The sequence below is a fragment of the Chionomys nivalis genome, chromosome 23 (genome assembly GCF_950005125.1).
Source record: "Chionomys nivalis chromosome 23, mChiNiv1.1, whole genome shotgun sequence".
Classification (NCBI taxonomy): domain Eukaryota; kingdom Metazoa; phylum Chordata; class Mammalia; order Rodentia; family Cricetidae; genus Chionomys; species Chionomys nivalis.
Window position 1 is genome coordinate 32743390 of NC_080108.1, and position 25828 is coordinate 32769217.

Below are 25828 nucleotides of genomic sequence, written 5' to 3' on the forward strand. Positions count from 1 at the left end.
CATATCTGAGGTATCAGGGAACCTTGATTACCACTGTAACTCTGGGACACTATTGGGTCCATGCTTACACTGAGTAGGATACAGCCTTCCGTTGATAAACCTTATTAATTGTTAGGAATATTTTTTAAGATGAGGCTTTCCACTGACAAAAATAATTCCATTCGACCAAATTGGAATGAATAAAAGATGCCTAAGTTTAATGCAGATCTCCGAGATAACATCAAGAAAGCATGGCGAAGGGAAGAGAGAGAAGGGAGAGCACACAATACCAGGAGAACACATGTTTATTCTCTGTCGGGGTGGCTAAATAGCATGTGGGAGTGGTCCCGATCCTCCCTCGGGAGGGGGTTCACAGTTTGTCAGGTTATTCTGGTGGTGGAGTCTGGACAAAGGCAACTCCCAGGGGAGGGGACTTGAAATGAATCTTCCTGCTCCATTCCAAAAATGTGTGCCAGGGGATTGGCTGAGGCCCACGAATATAATATTAATTGTTTGGATGGAGGGATTCTTAATAGAGCTATACTCCTGTTAGTCACCAACACCTAGCCCAGAAGCCATCTCTTAAAGGAGCAATTCCTCTGTTTGCCACTAGCATTGAGCTTAGTTGAGCAAAGTTCAGAAGCCACATTTGACTCTACTTTTGGGTACTTAGAATCTTTTAGATACATTTTTTAGCTGTTATGTAGTAATTAGGGACCCACATTGAGGTGCTATTAGTAGGCAGAGATTTGTGTCCCACCATACTGTTCCTCAATAACCACAGGAAAAAACTGCTATTAATTATAAACACTCAGGCTTATTACTAGCTAACTTCTAGATTTTAAATTAACCGTATTTCTTTTTTGTGCTCTGCCATGTGGAATGGTACATTTTCTCAGTATAACAAGTACATCTCCTTATGGCTTCCCATGATTCTGAGACCCCGTCTCTTTTCTCAGCTACTTCTTAGTGGTTCTTCAGCTTACCCTTATCCTGTTTATTTATAATTCAGTCAGGATCTTTATTAAATCAATCATAATGACATAAATTCACTCAGTATAAAGAACTATTACATATGCAGTTTTTGATTTTTAATATAGACACCCTTTTTATTACATTTTATTTATATGCTGTTGGAGACATATTGCCATCCTTGCCCTCTGCTTGATAAGTTTTATGACTATAAACTATTCATGAAAATGATGGTATATATTATTTTACGTATATATTTAATCTAAAATATCTGTAATTATTCCCTACGTATTTCACTTTCTCAGCAGTGATTTCATCCTGAATGCTCATGTCTAGTAAATGAAGAACAACCACATGAACATGGAAGTTGAACCTACCCAGCTTATGCTTAATATCTTAAAACAGACTGGGCTGTGATGTACAACTGCCTTAAAATATGGGATAAAAGATCAGGCTGTTTTAGACAAAGTGCCCCTCCCATTTTGTGATATGAAGTAAGCAGAGCATCACTATTTAAAAGAGTAAAAAAACTGTGATTTAATTATTTATCATGAGATAAAGAAAACCTAGTAAAGGAAAATATTCTAGTAATCATGTTTTTCTGCCTACAACTTGCAATTACTCAAAAGCAAAATCCCAATAAATAACACTAAGTTATATGTAAAGGTTCTCTTTGGCTTTGTATAGGGTTCACCTGTTTCCTTAAAAAGACAAATCACAGCTAATTTCACTAGGTATTTATTTTATTTCAAATGAGCATACTATAGTTCCATTATTTAATTTTATTTTAATTTTGTTTTTAATATATCTAGGCTATATGTATATTGGAAGGACAAATGGAGCCAAACCCTTATTAGAGTGGCTATTAGTTGTATTGAGCTGATAAAAAAAAATATAGAATTATTTTCAGAGTAGCTTGCCATGTAGAGCACTCATGTACCAAGAGATGTTTCTAATTGATGGACATATAACTTCCTTAAATGGATACTGTTTTATTAAAGATAGAAATAAATACTTCAGATTCAATAATGATTATGGAATTCGGAGAGGAATTATAGTATTTGGAATCTAGGGGATTATTAAAATAAATATTTAAAAATTGACATTAAGAGGATGTATTATTTATATTAATTACATGTGAGAAACAAAAAATTTGATGACTTTTTCCTGGAAAGGTAATTGTGTAAACACCTATAAGACCTTAAAACTGGCAAGCATAAATGTTAAGGATATAAATAAATACAATTTTTTCCCTGAAATCAATTAATTTTAATTCATTTCTTTATCGTTAAGACACTGTGGGTTACTGCATTACAGTTGGGTCAATTTGTAAGAGGGTTTGAAAACAACATTTCTCTCTACAGTCCACTCATCTACATGTTCAGCACTCTAACGGACTTAATAAAATGATGTATTTTAATTCAATTACATGAAAAAATATAATTAGATGTTATATTTATATATAATACATACATTGTGCATTACATATAATATTTAATTTTAATTTCACTGCAGAAAAAAACACATCAAAACAAGCAGACAAAAACAGATCACAAAGAATCAAAAGCCATATGAACTTGACAGCCCAGAGTCCTAAACAAAAAATTACAGACAGGAATGGAGGCTTCCATGTAGACATCTAGAATCCACACAAATCAGCTGCAAGCTTGCTCAGACAACCAGTTCTAATTAGCCATTTTGTCTGCAAGCTTGCTCAGACAACCAATTCTAATTAGCCATTTTGTCTGCAAGCTTGCTCAGACAACCAGTCCTAATTAGCCATTTTGTCTGCGGTAAACTGGAGACATAAAACAGGGTAAATTACATTTTATTTGTCTTCCCCTTTCAATGGCTCTGCTTCTTTCTACAACAGAGGGGAGGGAGACACAGATGAATCGTCAGCACTAGATGAGATCATCACATCAAATACAGTCCTGTGCTTTTCAATCCTTGGTTTGAGATCTCTCTCCTTATTGGTTCCTAGACGGCATAAAAATGTCTGCACTGAAGGATTTTTCTAGCCAGTCTCCTGACTGAAGTCCAGTCAGGAGCCTGGCTATACACAAACTTAGAGAAGAAAATCTATCAGAGAAGCTTGCAAGAGACAGAAGAAATGGAAATCTAGGAAAAGCAAGGAATTTGTGAGATTGCCTAAGCTTCTGCTATAAGTTGCCTGTTCCTGTTTTTAGTGCAAGAAATATGCTCGAGTCTCTGAAGCCACTGCTTCAGCCTTAATATCTGTGATTCCTGGGTAAGTCTTTGATTCTGCATTTTCTGTAATCAAAATTTACTTTGGCAGTCATTACCTCTCCAGAGAAACCGGGGATGTACTGATCGTTTGTGCCACTGGAGGACCCACAATGTTAATTGCTATGTCGGGAAATAGCTTCAGGTATCTTGGATTCTGAAAATTTCAAGTGGCAGATTCCCCAATGAGTATGTTTAGAGAATATATCTCGGCATTTCTGGATGTGATACCAGTAAGCTGCAACTGGCAGCACAAATCACATTTAACCTTCCTCAAACAGAAATGGAAGATGTCGGGTAGAGAGGCAGGATGCAGATGCAAGAAGTAGGATGTATGATTACCTCCTAGTAACCTCACAATGGCTTTCTTTTTCATAATTGCATTCTGATCCGAGGTAAACTGCATTTTTTCCTGTCATCCACTTTGTCTTTCATTGTGTCTGCCGGAGGACACATTGAGATGGGAGGGGGAAATGAATTCAGGCAGCTGTGAATCTCCAAGGTTACCACAGAATTTGTTTCTGTTGGTAGAATTGGGAGCATTATCCTCATCGCTAGATATTTCAGGGACAATTTGAATGCACACACTCCTTCAGTCAGAGGCAAGGAGAGTCATAACATTTTCAGCATAATGGATCCTTGATATTCAAGCTCTGGCTGTATTCCAGTTCTCAGCTATTCATGGTTATAACTGAAATGCGAATGTACATTTGCCTAGACAAGGCAGACTGCTCTTGACAACTAAATGAGCCAAAGTCCATGAAATTATATACTATGAAGCACTTCAATTATTTTCAAATATTTACATAAGTTTATGTATATGTACATATATGTGATTGAGTATGCATAATTATATTTATCCATACATATGCATGTATTTGTACACTTTCTTAATGTATTTTAGAATTTCACACATGAGTACTGTATTTATGTTATTTCATGCTCATTTCTGTTTCCTTTTAAAAAACCATACTGTAGTAAAAGTGTCAAATTTAATCAATGTGTATAATAACATTATTTTAATCTATTATGCAGATACAATTGTTTACATCAGTATTCCACACAGGACACACATGTCATGGTTTTACATACATAATTTAGCATTGATCTTTTCCAATTAGAAAGCCTATTGATGATAGTGTATATTAGAAAATGATCTTTTCTTTCTTAGTCTCTAATATTTGTCAGTGACTTTTCTGTTAATTGGGTAAATTTTAGAGACTTTTTTTTGTCTCTGTGACATTTCAATATGGGGTGTCATTGTGCAAAATAGATTTTTTTTTGCCTACATTAATTTAATGGCCTTCAAGATTTCTAAAATTTTGTTGTTTATTACTCTATGTTTATTAGGGTAATAATCTTCACAGAGGCTATCCTGTTCTTTGGGACAATAAATTTTCTCCGGCCATTGCATGAAATATTTTCTAAGTCAACAATAGTGTTGAATTTTTGGATTCATCAGCTAACCCCTGTACAAACACTGTAAGTTGTTTAATATTTGAGCCCTTGTGGAATCATGTAGCAATGCTGTAAAATTATATTTTCCATTTTTTTTCTGAAAGTTATAGCTAATGTTTCCTATGGGTCTAGGGATAAATATTTAGGAGACAGTTAACAAGTATATTCCTTCAGCAAATTTGCAGATGAAGTTTCTGTTTCTGGTCCCTCTATCTCCTTGAACTTTTGGAGTAGGCTTGATTCGAATTTGAAAATTTTCTTCCTGTCAATGATATATCTGCATTACTAAAATGAGTTAGAGTAAAAGTTCAGGCATGTCTGTGACACCAAACCAGTAATGCCCTCTGAGGGCTAAATGTCAGTAATTATAATATTTGTTATAGCGGGTAAAATGCATGATTTTATTTTTATGTTAATTTGTCATTATTTTAGTCTTAGATTCCTAGTCATTAAGGCAGTGTTTATTATGCTTTCCATCATATTGTCTTTATAACAACATTTACTTGTTATATATGTTGTAGTCCTGTTATTTGAGATTTTGAACATAACATATTAGGATGATTATAAGTAGAGATTAAAATACACTAATGTTTTAAGAGACTGCCTCTCTGATCCTTGTAGTGTAAAAAGTTGTTTAAGGATATTATTTTTAAGAGTAACCAGGAAGCTGCAGTCGGCACCACAGAATCACAATCTGCCATCCGCAGGCAGAAATGGAAAATTTCAGGTAGATAGGCAGGGATATGTAGGATATGTGATCACCTCTTAGTTACCTCACAATGATTTCCCCTTTTGATAATTGGATTTTGGTCCTAGGTAAACTACATTTTTCCTGTCATCCACTTTCACTTTCATATTTTTCTGCCAGGGCAAACATTGGGATGGGAGGGAGAAATGAGTTAGCAGCTCTGATGCAGATCTCCAAGGTAACCACAGGCTTTGTTCCTATTGGTGGAATTGAGATAACGCTCCTTTGTTCCAGGGAAAATATGACTGCACACACTCCTTCAGTCTCAGGAAAGGAGAGCAAATAATATTTTCAGCACATCAGGTCCTTCCTAGTCAGGCTCTGGCTATATGCCAGCTCTCAGCTGCAAATGTTTATCACCGAAAACCGAATGTACATTGATCCAGACACAGCACACTCCTATTGATATCTAAATGAGCCAAACCCATAAAATTAGCAAAGTGAAGTACTTGTATATTCCCAGTATTACACTTCTGAGTCACCTGCTATGGTCTGTTCATCACGTCCATCCCTGCTTTTGAAACCTCTCCTCTTTAATCTTCTTGCACCACTTTCTCATACTTGAAACACTGCAGTATCTGCAAAGAAACAATTCATGACAGGAATGCCACTATGACCACGAAGTGGTCAACCCCATTGAAGACCTGAGACGGAAAATACTATTACTTTAGTAAACAGTCAGTGCAATCAAGCAACTACCAAAATGTGCAATAAATGACAGAGACAACTGGCTACGTAGGCAATCAGCCAAAGTCTCATTTGCAACATTGGAGCAAACAATATTTCCTAAGAACTAGAGTCACTGCAGACCATTTTCAAGGTAGGAAAATAATGTAAATTCGTTTTACCTTGTCTTGGAAAGGTTTGGAAATCTTTTTTCTCTTATTATATTTGTTCAGTTCAGACACTGTACATTTTTTCAGTTCTCGAGACATGGGGAGTTCTTTGCCCAAAGGCCAGTTTGCCAGGTTCCAAGTGAATGTGTTCAATGGGTCACATGCTCTGGGGAATAGATCAGTGCTGCCAGGGGGATCAAAGTTTGTTTCCCTTATGTTCCCCTTGTTACTTAGCTTGTCTGGTGTCATGGGCTATAGTTCCATACTCTTTACTTCATAGTTCATGTTCACTGATGATTGGGTACAAATAATCCTCATCATTCTTGTCTGGGTTATCTTACTCAGAATGAAATTTTCTAGTTTCATTCATTTGCCTGCATATTTCAAATTGTCTTTGTTTTTTAACCACTGAGAAGTACTCTATTGTTTAAATGTACCCTCATTTTTTTTCTAATTCATTTTTGGTTTAATGGGTATGGATTGACCTCCATGCTTCTCTTATTACATTATATGTATGAGGATGATAGAGGAAAACCTGTGTATTTGCCCATTTTTTCTCATTATCATCTACTCTTCAGAAAAGATAATTTAACATTGGTGTTTACAGAGGACCATATCATACTTGGTGAGTAATTATTTTTTTTTTTTTTTTTTTTTTTTTGCCAGGAGAAATTCATCTTTATTTCTCCTTAATAAACTGCAAATGTCTGTGGTACAAAAAGTATCTTCAAAAGTAAGCGGAGTCCCAGCTGGTGCAGGATCATTTCCTAGGAGTCTCACTTTGTCTCTTTGGTCACAGGCCTACCTGAGAATTCTTGACTGGGTAGCAAAGTCAACACATAACTCACAGAGCCCACAGAGATCCAGAGAAAGACAAGTCCTCAGCACGTATCTCCACGCAGACAGACAGGCAGACAGTCAGACAATTCCATGTGCTGATGTACTTAGAACAGGCTCTAGTGAGTGCTAAATTCTACCACGCTGTCTCCTGAGAAACTGGTAATTGCTCTTGATGGACACAAGGAAACCTTTTGTGATTCAATCTTACATCAGTACATTCTCAATTCATGGCTAGTCTTTATGTTATTATTTGTATAAGGCTGTATCACTAAGTAGGAATAAAATTGTTTCAAAGTGTAAAAAAAAGAGAAAAGTATAAGAAAACAGATGTTTATTACAGAATATTAGAAAAATGACCCAAGTGACTGCTTTAAATAAACAAAACCTATAGCCCTATAGATGAGAAAACCTGGCAGCAGACATTTCAGCTGGAGAGGCAGATCTCCTGCTCAATCACTTCTGGAAAGTTCCCAAATATTTGGGTCCAAAGTGAATGTATGAATTGGCTTGACATGATTCAAAAAGTAAACTATAAATATAAGGGCAGTTGGAACTATGCGATATTAGTTCATAACAGTCAATCCAGGACAATAGCCAGAGAGCTGTTCATATGTGTCCTGTCTGTGTGTACATACACACAATCAAAATCAGGTCAAAACCTAGGGAGTGGCATGTGCCCATACATGTGAAGACCCTGAAGAATGCCATCAAAAGGATGTATAACATCCAGTACACATCTGTCTCAAGAACAGCACGTCTCCAAAATTACGCATTTCTTTACAGGTAGACACTGGAGTATTAACCACTACAGATGCCACAAGGGTGACTGCAAACCACACTGTTCTCACAGGCATCTGCTGTATCGGAGGCATCCATTTTAATCCTGGGGCTTTAAGAACATCTTCTTTGCTTTAATGGGTTTTATATTTCCATTTTCATCTTCTTCGTAATTGGCTCGGTCCCTCTTCTTGGCAAACTTTTTTCCAATTGTTCCCACCAAAGTCTCATATCTTCTGGCCATTTCCTCATCCGACACATCGACCTCCACGGTCTCGTCGTTGTCTTCTGCTGCTGCTTTGTTCTTGGAATTCATCTGAAGCATCAACTTCTGAAAAAGACACTCAACTTCGGGATTAAATCCTCTGAATGACATCCTCCCATAGAGAAGATCTTCACACAGCGAGAAGCTCTGCTCTTCTATAATCAAACTCTCTTTCTCCTTGAACTCTGGCAAATCCAGGTACCAGTGCTCGTCGCTGATCATCTTCTTTTCCTCCTCTTCTAGCTGTTTCTTGGTTTCCGAGTCCAGGCCCCTTTGCATGAACTTCATGCGCAGCAGGTTCTTGGATAACTTAGTCTTGCGTTCAGACGCCATGTTGGCGACACTTGGTGAGTAATTATTATACCATGATATTTACAGTGTGGTCTGTGAGATATAATCATTGTCTTTTTTTTCTTTTATGGTTACATTTTAACCATATAGTTAGCAACATGCTCATTTGGAAATTTAGAAACCTAGCAGACATTTTTAGAACATTAGTTTTCTAAAGCTTGCATTCTGGTATTATTCAATTCCAGAATATTTGAGAAGAGTGGAAAGAGGAAGTTTTCTTAGTATTCATGGACAGCTAGGCTAGAAGGCCACATTACTGCCGAAGGAGAAATCCTATCACATATCTTCTAGTTTCAATAAATATCTGCACTAAACCAGTATTTTATTAACATGTAAGCACATTTTCCCTAATGAAATTTCAAAAACTGGAAATAATGCATGATTCTTGTAGTATATCCAGTGGTCAAAAATCCCAGTATGCCTACTGGCAGGACAATTGAGACCAAACCCTTATTAGAGTGGCTATTAATTGAAAAGGACAGTTACAATTATTTTCAAGGTAACTTACCATGAAATATGCTCATGTAAGAAAGGATACCTTCAAATTGATGGACATAAAACTTTCCTAAATAAATTCTGTTTTAATAAAGATAGAAAAATGCTTCAGATTTAGTGGTGATTATGAGATTTGGAGAGAAATCCTAGCATTTAAGATCTAAAAATGTTCGGTGGAAATGAAAAGAGGACCCGAGACACGAACGAACCCAGAGAGGAGTTTATTAAGAGGGTTATGTGCTCACGGGCCCAGGGAAATGGTGTGGACAGAAAGGAGGTGGTAGAAATGGCACGACCAGGTTTTAAAGATTTCCTAGCACATGCGCACGAGGGGAAATATGTGCCTATGTCAGCTGCTGATGACAGGGGATGCTATACCTTGTGCCTGCATACAGGGGCTTTTGTGTCAGATGCTGATAACACAATGGCAGGCGACCCACGCATGCGCACACAGCAGGTACATGTGCGAGCTTCAGAACCCAGAAGTGCAGCCTTATGGGTGGCTAAAAGAATTAAATTTCACCCTTTCCTTTATTATAAAAATTTGGGGGGAGGGTTGAGGATCTTAATGGGTAGGGAATGGGGAGCAGCAAGGTCTCTCATAACTGCTTCATGCTGACTTTGTGGGCATCAAGGAGTTTGGGATGTCCAATCGTGTCCTGCCTGATCATGTCCTGGGGTAGCTGATTAAGACTATTTTGAACTGGGTCATCTGGCAGCTTGGAACTCGCAAGATGCTGGAAAGACAAAAATTATATTTGGCAGAGATAAAAATTAGAAACTAGTGATTAATAGAGGGGGGGTTTAAGGTAGGGGGCTTTAGGGATTACCAAGACCAGAAATGACAAAGAAAGAATTAAATGATGGATTGAGGGGAGGATTAGGAGTTCCCGAGACCAGGAATGACAAAGAAAGAGTTAAATAATACTTATTCTGGGTGAGTCTGGTCCATTTAGGTGGGTCAAACTGGCTCCCTTGAGCTTATAAAAATGTCTTGAAAAGAAATAAATTTTAAATATATTAACCATGTATGATTATGACAATAGAGTGCATCATGGCATTACCTCAACATCCAGGAGTTACTGCTGCAGTCAGTGATGAGCCTGCTATGTTAAGGTTTGTTTACCACCTGGGCTTTTGACAGTCCTTGTACCTCTGGCTCTATGTTTGATGTTGGTTCCTGTAATAACAGCTGGGTGGTTATTTGGAAATTTAAGCATGAAATTGGAGGTATTTGAAGAAATTGTATACAGGAAAAAGAGGAGAAGGGAGAGTATATTGGCACAAGAGAGTTGAATAAGGATGGGGCCTTTATTTTCTTTGAACTGGAGTAAGAGAGGCTGAACTTGGTGTCCTCTGGAACCTAAGGGAACAGGGTCCTGTCTGAGTTACTGTGTATGAGGGGTCTTCTTGAGATGGGGGTGTAAAAACTTGAAGATGCGACAGGTGAATCCAATGCGGAATTCCCTCGAGCTTGGCAGCTGTGGTAGTCAAAAGAATTACTCTGAGGGTACCTTGCCATTGAAGGGAAAAGGGTAAGGGACATTGGCCTGGGGGAGAAAATAATACCTGATCTGCGATATTAATTGGTAGTGGGCATGGATTAGCACATGGTAGAGGTAATGAATGATTGGTAAAATCCCACAGTGGGGAACATAGGTGTGATAGTAGGGGAATAAGCAGGTGATCAGGAAGGGGAGAGGTTTTAGGTGAGATGACAGGAGTTAAAACTGGCCACCTATACATGAGTTCAAAGGGTGAGATGAAAAGGGTGCTTTTGGGATGGGCCGTAAGCCTAAAGAAGGCCAGAGACAAGAGTTTTACCCAGTCTAGGTGAAGTTCCTGTGACATCTTAACGAGAACATTTTTAAGGAACGGTTGGTTTGTTCTACCTTCCCTGAAGACTGAGGGTTTTTTGGGATCTGAAAATGACAAGAGATGTTAAGAGCCTTAGACAGGTTTTGGGAAATCTGGGAAGTGAACTCAATGCCATAATCTGACTTAAGAGAGGTTGGGCCAGTTGGCCTGGGTCAGAAAAAGCATGGGATAAAACCGTACTCACTGAACATAGCAGACAATGAGGACTACTGAGAACTCAAGGACAATGGCAATGGGTTTTTGATCCTACTGCACGTACTGGCTTTGTGGGAGCCTAGGCAGTTTCGATGCTCCTCTTAATAGACCGGGATGGAGGTGGATGGTCTTTGGACTTCCCACAGGGCAGGGAACCCTGATTGCTCTTAGGGCAGACGAGGGAGGGGGACTTGATTGGGGGAGGGAGAGGGAAATGGGAGGTGGTGGTGGGGAAGAGGCAGAAATCTTTAATAAATAAATAAATAAATATGTTAATAAAAAAGAGAGAGAGGTTGGGATTCCAAACCAGGGGATGATTTCTCGGAGAAGATCGTCAGAGACTGTCTGTGCCTTCTTATTAGCGGTGGGAAATCCTTCAACCCACCCAGACATTGTATCCACATTAACCAGGAGATATTTAACTCTTTTGACTGTGTGCATATGAGTAAAATCCAGCTGCCAGTCAGTTTCTGGAAGGGAGCCCCTGGCCTGGTGGGTAGGAAAAGGAAAGGTGTGGTATTTGGTCTTGGGATCTGACTTTTGAAAAATTTGACAAGAGGCAGTAATAGCTTTTAGGAACTTTATGTCCTCAAGTGGGGGAGGGTTGAGGTGAGCCTTAATAAAATGAAGTAGACCTTTGTTATTAGGATGAAAGAACTGATGTAAGTAGGACAGAATTTTTTGGGAGTCAGGGGGTGTCTGTGACAATATGGGCTGTACTGTATGAACCCCCTGAGGTGAAGTGGGTTTGGGCTTTGGAATGCTGTTGTTTTAGCTGCTAAGTCAGCCCAATTATTTCTCTTGGAAATAGTGGAACTGTCAGTCTGATGAGACCGACCGTGAATAATTCCTATAGCTTTGGGGAGATGGGAGGCTTTTAACTGGTCCATAATGTAACCTGAGTTACTTATGGATCCTCCTTTCATCTTAAGAAGCCCATGCTCCTTACAGATAGCCGCATGGGACAGGAGAATATGAGAGGCATATTTGGAGTCTGTGTAAACATTTAAACATTGTTCCTTTGCTAACTGAAAGGCAAGGGTGAGGCCTATCTGCTCAGTCTGTTGATTAGTGGTATGGGCAGTAAGTGCCCGTGCCTCTACTATCTCAGTATCTGGTACTATGTATGGCATGGTTTGCTCTATGTGTCCCAGCACATAAAAAGGAGCTGCCATCTGTATACCAGGTATAAATGGCTTGGGAAAATTTGCCCTCCTGTATATGTGAGGGGTGGTGCAGTAGGTCTTATACTATCTCAATGCAGGAGTGAGATGGGGAATCATTAACATTAGGTTGAGTTAGGAGATTTGAGATATTAAGAACTGGGCAGCATTGGAAAGTCAGTGTGGCATATTCTACCAGTGCTACCTGGAGGGAAAGAACTCTGGAAGGGGGTAGGGTTTGTAAGCCTTTGGAAGTTAAGTGGTGGGACAGATTATGGTGGGAGAAGACAGTGGTGGGTGACCCTAAGGTTAGTTTTTTGGACTCATGAATAAGAAGCTCAGCAGCTGCTAAGGTACATATGTAGGGTGCCCAGCTCTGAATAGTAAGATCTTCTTCTTTGACAGGAATGCTACAGGTGCAAAAGAAGGTCCCAGTTGATGTCCTAAGACCCCAAGGGCATATCCCTCCTTCTCTACTACATAAAGAGAAAAGGGGTGAGTTAAATCTGTAAGTTGAAGAGCTGGAGCCTGGAAAGGGCCTGCTGGAATCTCTGGAAGGATTTACTAACAGGATGGCGAAGGGGCTCATACATAGATCCGAGAGTAGCCTCATATAAGGGGTGAGCGTGGAGAGAAAAAGAGGGGATCCAGGAATGCAGGAAGCCAGCCACTCCTAGGAATGATAAAACCTCTTCTTTGGTGGAAGGGACTGTAAGAGATTGAATTAGTTTTTTTCTGCCTAGAGGAATAGCCTTTTGGGTTGGGGTTATAGTTAGTCCCAAATAAATGACCTGAGTGGTAGACAATTGAGCTTTTGAAGGTGAGACTCTATAGCCCCTTTTAGCCAGGAAATTTAAGAGTGGAGCTATCAGTTTTGCTGATCTCCAATGATGGGCTGCAAAGTAAAATGTTGTCCATATACTGTATGAGTTTAGATTTAGGGAAAGACAGTGAGAGCGGGTTAGAAGCTAAAGCCTGGCCAAACAGGTGTGGGCTGTCCCAGAAGCCCTGGGGAAGGACAATCCAGGTGAGCACTGTGGAAAAATTAGTGTCAGGATCAGTCCAGGTGAAGGCAATGATATTTTGAGATTAAGGGCTGAGAGGAATAGAGAAAAAGGCATCCTTGGGGTCGAGAACTGAAAAGTGGGAGGTTCCTGGAGGAATATTGTATAGAAGTGTGAGGAGATTATGGATTAATGGTTGCAGAGAGACCACTGCAGAGTTAATGAGCTGGAGGTCTTAAATCATACAATCAGTTCCATTAGATTTTTTTATCAGCAAGTATAGGGGTGTTAAAAGGAGAAGAGGTGGGGTGAAGTAGCTTTTTCCTTAAAAGTTCAGAAAAAATAAGCTTAAGTCTCTTTAGGCTCTGGAGAGAGAGAGGGCACTGAGCTTGGGTAATGTTCTTAGTAAGGTCCTGTAATTGAATAACAATATGGGAATGGTGTTTAGCAATGTAGGGGTTTTGGGTGTCCCAGACTTTGGGGGTCTACCTGGGAGGCTAGTAGAGGAAAAGACACATTAAGGTCAGAAGGTTGGGGAGCTAGGAGAAGGAGTAGTGCAGCTACTGGCGAGACTTGGGTAAGGTAAATGTGAGGAGAAAAAGAAATGGAGGCTCCTACCTTTGTTAAAAAAATATCCCTCCCATGAGAGGTACTGAACAGGTTGGCATAACTAAAAATGAATAAGTGAGTTAAATGTCTCTAAACACACAGTTAAGTGGTAGAGTCTGTTGAGGTAGATAAGGCTGTCCCCCTACCCTAACAATAGGGAAACTAGAAGGAGAGGTAGGCCCCCAGAATTCCCTCAGTACTGAGTATGTGGCTCCAGTTTCCAAGAGAAAGGAGATGGGCCGTCCTGATATCTTAACGATTACCCATGGATTCCTATTACAGATGACAGTAATGGTTGGGTCAAAGAATCCCTAGCAGCCTCATTCATCCATGGCCAGACCTAAAAGGTCAACTTGGGAATTTTCTGGGGCTGATGTCTCCATGCCATTGTGTGCATGAGGATGAGAACAATCTACTGACCAATGACCTTCCCTGCGACACCCTGGACAAGGAGTCCTAGGACTAAGATGAGGATTAGGGCATGCTCGGGCCCAGTGACCAGTTTTACCACATTTGAAACATGAACCCGGCAGTTCTTGCGCGCCGGGGGGTTGGGGGAGCATCATTGATACCGTGGATCAGGGGGTTTGTCACCTTACCCAGTCAGGAGGCCAAATCTACCACATGACAGTGACTGCAGGCTTTGTCATTTCTCACATGGTACACCTTAATAGCCACCTCTAGGACTTCTGCATGCAGGATCAAGGGGCCTTTCTCCAAATGTCTAAGTTTAGCCCTAATGTCAGAGTAGCACTCATTAAAGAAGTGGGTCATCAGTAACTGCCTGCCTTCCATAGCTTCTGGATCTAATTTAGTATATTGTAATAGAGCATTTGGGGGACATTTCAAAAATGTGGAAGGATTTTCCTTCGTATCCTGAATAATCTCTGAGAGTTTAGCATAATTTACTGTTTTGAGGACAGCCTTACAAAGACCTGCCAGGAGGCAAGTAAAAATCTGGTCCCTAGCTAAGATTCCACCTGGAGTATTATAATCCCAGTATGATTCTTGCTCTGGGTCCACCTCTGCCCCGGGAGGTTGGGAGTCAAGGATTTGGTGAATCTCCTCTCGATGTTTCATGGCCTGCTTCCAAACTAGCCTGCACTCTTCAGGAAATAGGTTATTAGATAGATGTCATGAAAGGAGAAATTATAAGATTGAGTAAGATACTGGGATTGTGTTATGAAAGAGCTAGGATTAGACGTATAGGAACCCAGTAATTTTTTTTTAATACGAGAGCTCTGAGAGAGAGAATGGAACACGTACCCTAATCAATCCATCTACGCCAGCTACCTCTCAAGATGTGAGAAATGTGGCAGGATTGGCTAGGTTAGGGTTAGGTTCCGTGGCTGCATGCGAACGTGTGAGAGGAGGGGTAGAGTTGGGTTCCAGCACAGGATGGCTGTGCGCAGGGTACCTGCGTGGCCAGGCACCGGAGGGGGGAAGAGGAATTTAGCGGGGCTGTTTGAAACCGAGCAAGTGGGGAGGGGAGAGAGGGATCTGCAGAGCTAGCGGGTAGAGGTGGTGAGGCAACTGAAGGAATGGGTTAGTGTCCCGAGTTTGAAAAGATGGAGGTTTGTTAGCTGGGTACGGGGTTCTTCAGGAGCAGATGGCATAGCTAGAAACATGTGAGCAGGTGAACAGTTTTCAAGGAGAGAGGAATCAGCCTTAGAGCTTTAGTAGAAAAAGGCCTGGATGTAGGGAATCTCCTTCCATCTGCCTGTGCACTGGCAAAATTTGGATAATTTCCGCATATTTTCGGGATTAAAGGTGCTATTAGGCTGCCATTTTAAATTCCCCTCTAAGGCATACCCGGGCCATTTTTTTGAACAAAGATCGATAAGTATGGAGGTCTGTAGGTAGAACATTAAGGCCTGAGGCTTCAGGGCCTGTAAATGGCATCCTAGTGGGGAGGCCTGATTGATAGGCTTAGAAGGCTTACTTCCCATGGTCAAGGCCATGAAAGCCCACAAAACAGTGGCATCTCAAGGCCTACAATGGGAACATCCTCCCGTGTAGGCAGGGTGAAAATTGGCGTGAGCACCCAGGACTTGTGGACGAGTGTCCTTTGACCATGAGTGGGATGTTAAGGCCTCGCTGGATCTGGTTGTGTAACTCAGAAACCAGAGAGGCCTAGGGCTGCTCTGAGCAGTGTTTACAACAAGGAAAGAAAAGAAAAAGAAAGGAAAGGAAAGGAAAAAGAAAAAGAAAAGATGAAGATCTGTAGGACCCTGGGCTTTCAGTCGCGGGTGTGGTGGCCCAAACATGAGCTTAAAGAAGGGGAGAAAGCCGACGTTGAATGCCAGCAAAGGGAATAACCGAGTCCTTGAAGATCATGGTTGGGGGCAGTCTCTTCCCCAGTCTCTAGGAACACCAGAGATGCCAGGAGCTCAATAGTCAATTCCTTGGGTTCAAAGAAATGGTTAAGCTGGCCTAAATGGGAACACTCACCATTAGAAGCCAGTGTTGTTTAGAGGGGCCGCACTCAGGCAGAGGGAACATGTGGATCATTGTCGAGAAAATCCATGGTTTCGATAATGGTCCCAGAAGACCAGGTCAGGTCCTAGCTTCAGGATAGGGGCCAGGGGCTGAAAATTTCAGCCCTGGGGCTGGGGCCTGTGGCAGGCCTATCTTTCAAGTCTCTCGAGTCTCTGGTGGCTAAAAGAATTACAAGATCTAGTTGATTTTTAAAATAAATAATTATAATTTATTATATAGAGGATAATTTATGTATACTGATTGTATGTAAGAAACAAAAAAAGAAGGCTTCTTCTTACAAATATAAATGTGCAAAAACCTATAAGCTTTAAAACAAGTAAAGACAAAAGTTAAAAATATAAATATGTTTAATTTTTTTCTGAAATCAATTAAGATTTCATAAAGAATTGATTTCCTTATCATTAAGATACTATGGGCTACTATATTACAGTTGGGTCTATTTGGAAGAGGGTTTCAAATCTACATTTCTTCCTACAATATACCCATTTCATTGTACAACATTCTAATCAATTTAAATATATTATATATTATAATTCAGCTACATGAAAAATTATAATTTTATATATTTGTAAATAATGCGTATCATTTAATATGCAACTTATTTAATTATAAATTGACAGCATAAAAACACATAAAAAGAGACAAAAACAATCACAAAGAATCAGAAGCAGTACGTATTTGGCAGCACAGATTCACAATCAACATAAGGAATGGAGGCTTTCATGTATATCGGTAGATAAGAGACAAAAGTCGCTGCAAGCTTATTAAGACAACCTGTCACGTTTTGCCAGTTTGGTCGGCTGTTAACCAGAAGCAAAACCCAGGCAAATTACATTTTATTGTGTGTTCCACTGTCCATTGCTGTGCTTCTTTTCCCAGGACACAGGGAGGAGGGAGACAGAGATGACTCATCTGTTCTGGATGAGATCACCAAGTTAAAGCAGTCCTGTGCTTTCCTATCCTTGGTTTGAGATCTCTCTCCTCATTGGTTCCTTGATGGCATAAAAAGGTCTGATCTGAGGGATTTTGTCAGTGGGGCTTTGACTAAAGTCCTGCTAAAAGCTGGACTTTAGTCAATGCCCCCTGTAAACAAGCCCAGATGAAAACTTTGTCCCAGAGACCCTCAGGAGACAGAAACAATAGGAAAAGCAAGGAATCTACGAGCTTACCCATGCTCTTCCTAAGAGTCACCTGTTCCTGTTTGCGGTGCAGGAAATGTGCTCGAGTCTCTGAAGCCACTGCTTCACCGGTAAAATCTGTGATTCCTGTGTTAGTGTTGTTTTCTGCATTTTCTGAAATGAAGATTTTCTTACCAAGTCTATACCTGACAACCAAGGGGACTTATTGATATTATGTGTCATTGGAGGCGCACAGGAAGATAATTGCTATCTTGGCAAATAGCCTCAGGCACCTGGGAATCTGAAAATTTCAAGTTTCTGTTTCCTAAATCAATATGTTTAAGGACTCTGACGTGGCTTTTCTGAATGTGATACCTGTAAGCCACAATCGGCGGCACAGTAAAACAATCAGCCATTCGCAGGCAGAAATGGAAAATTTCAGGTAGATAGGCAGGATATAGACCCAAGAAGGTGTTACCTCACAATTATTTCCGTTTTTGATGATTTGATTCTGGTCCTAGGTAAACTACATTATTTCCTGCCATCTATTTTCACTTTCATTTTTTTTTTCTGTCGGAGAAAACATTAAGATGAGAGAGAGAAATGCGGTCAGCAGCTCTGATGCAGATCTCCAAGGTTACCACAGGCTTTGTTCCTATTGGTGGAACTGAGATCACTCTCCTCATTGTTCTGGGAACAGTTTGAATGCACACATTTTTTCAGTCAGAGGCAAGGAGAGGTATTAATATTATTACCATAGCGGATCCATCTTAGCCAGGCTCAGATAATATACCAGCTCTCAGTTGCAAATCTTTATAACCAAAACCCAAATGTACATTGGCCCGGACACAGGATTTGGTTATATTCCCCATGCTCCTGCTAAGAGTCACCTGTTCCTGTTTGCAGGGCAGGAAAATGCTCAAATCTCTGAAACCACTGCTTCAGAGTTAGTATCTGTGATTCCTGGTTAGTCTGAGAGTGTACGTTTTCTTAAATGAAGATTTTCTTAGTGAGTAAACACTTGACAACAACCTGGACCCCACTAAGTTAATTGCTATGTCGGCAAATAGCCCCGGGTACCTGGAAATCTGAATATTTCATGTGTCTCTCCTCAATCAGTGATTTTAGCCACTCAGACATGGCATTTCTGAATGTGATACCCGATTAATGGAGATGGGTTAAATTGAGACAGAATTGTTAGCCAATAAGAAGTTAGAGCTAATGGGCCAAACGGTGATTTAATTAATATAGTTTCTATGTGATTGCTTCGGTTCTGGGCAGCTGGGACGAACAAACGGCCGCCCCCTACAAAAGATAAATATTTAGGACACAGTTAGAAATTATATTCCTTCAGAAAAGTTGCAGATAAAGAATCTATTTCTGGTACCACTATCTCCCTAACAATTTGGATTAGGCAATATGGTTGCATTTGGCAAAATTTTCTTTCTGCCAATTATGTATCTGCATTTCTAAAAATTTAAGAATAACAATTCAGACATGTCTATGCATATGAATCCAGTAGTACCCTCTAAATTTGGTATTTTTTGGTATAATTTACCAAACTAAATGTTGGTAAATTATGACATTTGAAGGAGCTGGAGAATTCATGCGATATTGACCTTAACATATTAGGATGATTTCAGTAGAAATCCTAGCAATATTCATGGTGTAAGAGACTGAGTCATACTGTAAAACGTTGTTTACATACTTTATTTTTAAGTGAAACAGTAAAACCTAATTTTATTTATTTCTAAGTTGGTTTGTATGGGAGACTCCTGAATATTGCTTTTATTTGATGTCTGTGTGGATTGCACAAAAACAGGAAAGGCAGTGGTGTAATACTACAGTTTTAATTCATGAGGCAGACAACATATGTGGAAACTATGGGAATGCAAATAATAGAATCAGAGGAAAGAAAGCAGGAGAATAGTTTGTTACATTAAAAAAATCAGTGTCTACTCTTAATAATAAACATTATGTTATTTTCTGATTTTATGTTAATAAGAAGCACAGGCACATAGAGGGTTCTATACATAAACTGATAATTTGAATTATTAAAAACTGGACCAATTTTTAATATATACATATATATATATACATATGAAAAAAAGTGGTATAATGAAATTATCATGCTGCCCCAGGATACGAAGCATATTTAGTGAATGCATGAGCTCTGAGATTTATTGGCATTTTTTTTTACCACAGTGGCAAATTCCAAGGCAGTGGCATGCTATTATACTAATGCATGCAAATAGTATTTGATGGATACTTATGTTAACTTGTATTATTAAATTTCCATTGTGTAAGTTAACATATATAAATATGTTCACTATAAATACCAATGTTTACTATATTCCGAGGAACCACTATGAATTCAAAATATTATCAGATATTATTTACTGAGATGTTACAGGGGCAAAAATAGATTTTCTCGTGTATGCTAGCTTTGAAATGATGCCCATGTGCTAGTAGCATCATACACACACACACACACACACACACACACACACACATTTTCCCTGAAGTCAGATGTCACTGAAAAGAAAGAACAGATACATGGCCAAAGGACCGATTACTGATATTGGTGATTGCAGAGAAAATCTATTAAAGGCAATGCACTGAATTTTCTAAAAATTTAAATGTTCATATAATAATACTGAAGAATATTTCACAAATATTACTTGAAATTATTATTCAGAAATAAATGTCAAAAACATGTACACATATGTGAAACACTAATAAAACATACTACAATTGGGAAATTGTGGGAATTATATGTATATTGTTTTTTCTAAATGAAAATATCAAAATATTTCTAAATTATCATGACATTGTTAGATAGCATATGCAATTTGTGAATGTTCACAACTTGGTTTTAAAATAACATTCCTATTTTAAAATATAATTATTATTTCATAATTTTTATGTAAAATACATTTATATTAAAATTTAAATATATTTGAATTCTATTCCTCATATAATCATTCATTGCATTTGTGGAATCTGACTTGGCTTATTAGAAAATGTCAGCAACAAGCTTCAATGAGCAGACTAGATCACAATCAGAAATCTGCAGCTAGAAATGGAAGCTTTCATATCAATAGCCAAGCTGTAGACCCAAACAGGAAATATATCATTACTCTAAGTTATCATAGGCTGTTTTTTTCCCTCTCACTAAGCTGACCCATTTTCAGATGTAAATTGAAATTTAATTTTTGTCCATCTTCAGCTTGGCTGCTAATGCTGCAAACCTCATTTACGTTGGAGGGAGAAATGGATTAGCGTCTATAAGTGAACTCTCTAAAATTACCACAGGATTTGTCTCCCCTGTTGAAATTGAGATTACTCTCCTTGTTGGTTCTTATTTCATACTTAATTTGAATGAACACACTTCTTCAATCAGAGCACAAGGGAGGTTATAAAATTTTAGCAGTACTGGTGATTACTAGTCAGGTTCTGTCTATATTCCAGGTCTCAGTTAGACCTGGGTATAACGAAAGCCTCACTGTCCATTGGTCTAGACATGACAGACTGTTACTGACAAGTACAGGTGTCAGAGTTCATGGAAAGTAGCAAAATCAGGAGTTACATTAACAAAATCTATTTCCACTGAGTTTGACAAGTTTAGGGAATGTATTCTATTATCCACTCTGTCTGGGTGCTTACAAAGTTTGGTGCCAAAATCACATGTATATTGCCAAACTAAAAATAGCGTTTCAGTACTTACATCATTTTCTCAGGATTTTGCATCTCTCTAGTTTTTTTAAAATATTAAATCTCTTTTATGAGTTTTTTATAAATTTAATAGCAAGGATATCTGCAAAACTATAACTATCTAGTCTTCAAACCATTCAAAGACTGAGCAGGAGAATATATTACCTGAGTGAAGAGAAAGTGCAAAACCAAAAATTTTTAAGAACTATGGAATTGAAGGAGACTGTGGCGTGCAGGGAGACTCACCCAAGTTTCCTCTACAACACTGAGGCATCTGACTTTAGCTTACTAGACTAAAATATCTCACAGATGTTTCTGTAAGGCACTATATGGAAGTAGTTCATCTTAACAAATTCCAGCAGTCCACTTCTTTCATGTCCATCCTATCAATTGCGGACCGCACAGTGTTTGCTGTAGAGACAAAGGCAATTTCTTGCCTGGTGTCTCGTTTTTCCACTTTGAAATCAAGTTCTATATAGAGATTCCTTGAAGCCCATCAGCTTCTCAGTAGTACATCGCTGATTCCAGGAATATATATATAAATACCTTAAATTCTACATATTCTTTAGAGTGCTGTTGTGTTGAAGATCACCTATTTACCAAATTCACCTGTTATTTACTTAGAAAACATATCTAACATGAACACATTTGTTTGTTAGAGGTGATGAACTACTACATACATTTATTAGTTATGCTACACAGTTTGCAATAGTAGCTTTCAAGGTGTAGCTCTTTATGATACATTTTCTAATGAGTGCATTGAAAAATTAACACAGGAATAGAAATCTATATCCAGTATGTTGCAAAAATAAGATTTAATTTATATCAGTAAACAGAAAATCATAGCAATGTTTTCTATTTCTGAGAGTACATTTCTTGTTTTTCAGCAGATTATTTTTATTACTTTATAAATAATACCATTCAATATTTCCACTTCTTCCCCTCTTCCCACTTCCCTCCTAATGCTGAACTCCCCCTCCCCATCCTGTCCTAAGAGAGGGCAGGGTATTTTTCTCTGTTGGAAGTCCAAGACCCTTCCCCTCCATCTATGCTTAGAAAGGTATACATCAAAATGTAATAGGATCCCCAAAAGACATTATATTTAGTAGAGACAAATCCCAGAACCATTATCATTGGCTTCTCAGTCTGCCCAATTGTCAGCCACATTCAGAGGGTCCAGTTGGATCCCATGCTCATTCAGTCCCAGTCCAGCTGGATTTGGTGAGCTCCCATTAGCTTAGGCACACCATCTCAGTGGGTGGACCAACTCCGTGAGGTCCTGACTTCCTTGCTCATATTCCCCCTCCTTCTGCTCTTCAACTGGACCTTGGGAGGTCATTCAAGTGCTCTGATGTGGGTTTCTGTATCTATCTCCATCTGTCACAGGACAAAGTTCCTATAGTGATATTCAAGATAGTCATCAGTCTGACTATGGGACAAGGCCAGTTTAGGCACCCTCTCTTCCACTGCCCAGGGTCTTAGCTGGGGACATCCCTGTGGACACCTGGGAACTCCTATAGAACAAAGCCTCTTGCCAACTCCAAAATGGCTCCCTTAATTAAGACATCTTTTCCCCTGCTCCCATATCTGTCCTTCTATTTCAACCATCCCACTCCCCCAAGCACTTCCCATCCCTCTCCTTCTCCGTCTATTTACCCTCTCCCCTTCTTCCAACACCACCCCACTCCTATGCTCCCAGTTTTGTCTGTCAATCTTGTCTGTGTCCAATTTCAAAGAGGATCTATATATGTCTTTGTTTTGGTTCACCTTATTACTTAGGTTCTCTAGGATCATGAACTATAGGCTCAATGTCCTTTGTTTATGGCTAGAATCCACTAATGAGTGAGTACATTCCATTTTCATATTTTTGGCTCTGGATTATATTACTCAGGATAGTGTTTTCTATTTCCATCCATTTGCATGCAAAATTTAAGATGTCATTGTATTTACTGCTGAGTAGTACTCTAATATTTAGATGTGCCACACTTTCTTTATCCATTTTTCCATTGAGGGGCATCTAGGTTGTTTCCAGGTTCTCGCTTTTACAAATAATGCTGCTATGAACATAGTTGAACAAATGCTTTTGTAGTATGATTGGGCATTTCTTGGGTATATTCTCAAGAGTGGTATTGCTGGATCCTGAGGTAGGTTAATCCCCAATTTTCTGAGAAACAGTCACACTGATTTCCAAAGTGGTTACACAAGTTTGGATTCCCACCTGCAATGGATAAGTGTTCTCCTTCCTCCACATCCTCTCCAGCATAGGCTAGTTTAGGTGAAGAATAATCAGTCTACCCTTTATCCTATCATTCATTTATCATCAACCCCAGCATGAATGCTGTGGAAACAGAGAAACTGAACAATCTATCTATACTAATCACAGAAAGAAAAATACTGAAATACTTTAGGTACAACAACAAGCATTAGTCAATGTTGGACAATTACATATCAGCCATTAGATATTTGTGGGCATCACCAGAGACAGTCCCCTTGGATGTCACTGATATGGGGCTTTTTTTTGTGTAGGAGAATGTGGTGTGAGAATAAACATATACCATTCCTGGGTCACTTGTGATTATAATATACAATAAACAGAGATTTAAGAAAAATACAAGTACTTCCTGGATCTTTAGACAGGCATGGAGAATTTTGTGAATTGCTAAAATTTCTTGGAGCAGTGTATTGATCTTTGGGAAGATCTAATTGATTGATTATCATACAAACACTGTCTATAATGCAATGTTAAAAAGATAAGAGAAAGATTAAGAAAAGGAAGTGGTGAAAATAATTTACTAGAAAGCAATGGTTGTAAGATTTGAGTGGAGCCGCAGTCATTGCAGGAAAATTATTGAAAGAAAGGCAGAATTTGTGTGGATGATATTGTGGCCGTATTTAAAGATTGGTAGAAGTTCATAGAAGGAATCCATCATAAAGCAATCTAGGAAAAACCAACTTTATTCCTTGTTTGGATTATCTGAATGATCTAAGAATGATGTGCAATTGAACGAAAATGAAGAAAAGAGGAGAGCAGCAGGATTTAAATTTCTCAACTCATGAATTGGTGGGGGAAGTAGAAAAGATTTTCATTGCTGATATAAAGGTAATGGAAGTTGCCAGACTCAGGGAAAATTAATGTAATTTTGCACATCCAAACAGGTGGATGCATCATATTTTTCATCTGTATATATTACTTATATGTCAGACATATAAATAGTGCTAAAATAGCCGAACTACCCTTGATCCAGAAGAACTTGCCTATATATAACTTAGTTTATCATTAGTTTTGAATATTCAGAATCGTTCTCAGAACAGATGATAATGGAATTAGTGAATCTTCACCCTCATTGTGCCTATTTTACATTATTTTAAACATTGTATCTTTATTATATGTGAATTGGTGGTTTACCATGGGTCACCTTCTCTTCACAACACTGAGTTCTTTCCTAAGTAGTGCCAGAAGCAATATTTCTATTGAGTATTTGGTCATGCACACACACACACTCACACACACACACATATCTGTATATATGTGTATATAAAGGAATCATTCATAAATATACAAATATATCATTAGGAAGAAGTTTATATCTATATGACTCTGAAAGAAAAAAAGAAATTTTTCTGTATAAATTTGTCATCATTTTAGTCTCAGTTTCTATGCCACTTAAGAAGTATGTTTTCCAAACCATGGTCTTAATTATAATCTTCATAATTACTTCATTTCTGCCATGATTTTTTGGCCACTTTGGTAAAAATATGTCTGAAGTTTGTTCATGATTTTTTTCTTTTTTGTAATATAGCACATGAGAGTAAGGGAATTTGTTCCTGCTAATTTAAGCCATATCATACTGATGTGGGAATTCCCTCTGTTTGCTGTAAATACCATTGGTTAAAAAAGAAACCTTATGGAGTCCATGATAGGGCAGAAAAAAGGTAGGCAAGTAAAACTAAATTGAATGTTTGGAGAAAGAAGGGTGGAGTCAAGGAGAAGCTATGTAGCCATTGTCAGAGACAGATGTGCAGAAATTTAACCGGTAAGCTACAGCTATGTGACCATAAACAGATTAAAAGAAATGAGTTAAATTAATATGAGTTTGCCAATAAGTAGCTAGAGATAATGGGCCAAGCAGTGATTTAATTAATATAGTTTCTGTGTGATTATATTGGGGCTAAGCAGTCAGAAACCAATAAGCACCCGCCTCCTACAAATTGGTGCCTATGTGACCAACTAAATCCATGGAAAACCTGAGAGGGCTTGAAAAGGAATTCTAGCCTCTAAAAAACAATGTTTACCCGCATTTCTTCCCAAATGGGCTTTGCTTGCTCGGGGTATGCTGCAGCTCCCTCAAGAGATAATTTTTGATTCAGCTATAGCAGGAAAAAAAGCCAAAGCTATTTTCAAATGCTGGCTTCTGGGCCATGCTGCCAGCATGACTTCCGGTTTTTTAAGGAGACTGAGAAATTGAATGATGTTTGTGAGCTACATGCTAGGGCTTGCTTGTTGGCAACATGGACCACATAGACTGACTCTGTGCCTAGAGATAGGGCATTGTTCATGGCTCTTAGAGGTGTTGAGCAGCTCTGTCATGCTGGGCTGGGCAGGGCAAGCAGAAAGTGCTGTATTTTCCCTAAGAATGGCACACCTTAAGATTTAAGAAGCACTTAGCATTTTAAGAAGCA

The 25828-nt window shown here is 38.9% G+C and overlaps 1 protein-coding gene and 1 long non-coding RNA gene across 2 annotated transcripts in view; one reads left to right on the forward strand and one right to left on the reverse strand.

Annotated features, from left to right (window-relative positions):
• Nucleotides 1-3008: 3008 nt before the first annotated feature.
• Nucleotides 3009-25828, forward strand: part of LOC130865375 (uncharacterized) — a 70280-nt gene continuing 47460 nt past the window's right edge. The window contains exon 1 of the long non-coding RNA XR_009056119.1: nucleotides 3009-3202. This is a non-coding gene — a long non-coding RNA (uncharacterized LOC130865375). The remainder of the gene's footprint in view (nucleotides 3203-25828) is intronic.
• Nucleotides 6920-8462, reverse strand: LOC130865374 (M-phase phosphoprotein 6-like). The gene has a single exon (XM_057756396.1). It carries the CDS (start codon nucleotides 8453-8455, stop codon nucleotides 7958-7960), a length of 498 nt encoding a protein of 165 aa, XP_057612379.1. The 5' UTR covers nucleotides 8456-8462; the 3' UTR covers nucleotides 6920-7957.

What these genes read in the sequence shown, in the direction of transcription:
- LOC130865374 (XM_057756396.1), bottom strand. Translation starts at nt 8,455, where the DNA reads ATGGCGTCTGAACGCAAGACTAAGTTATCCAAGAACCTGCTGCGCATG.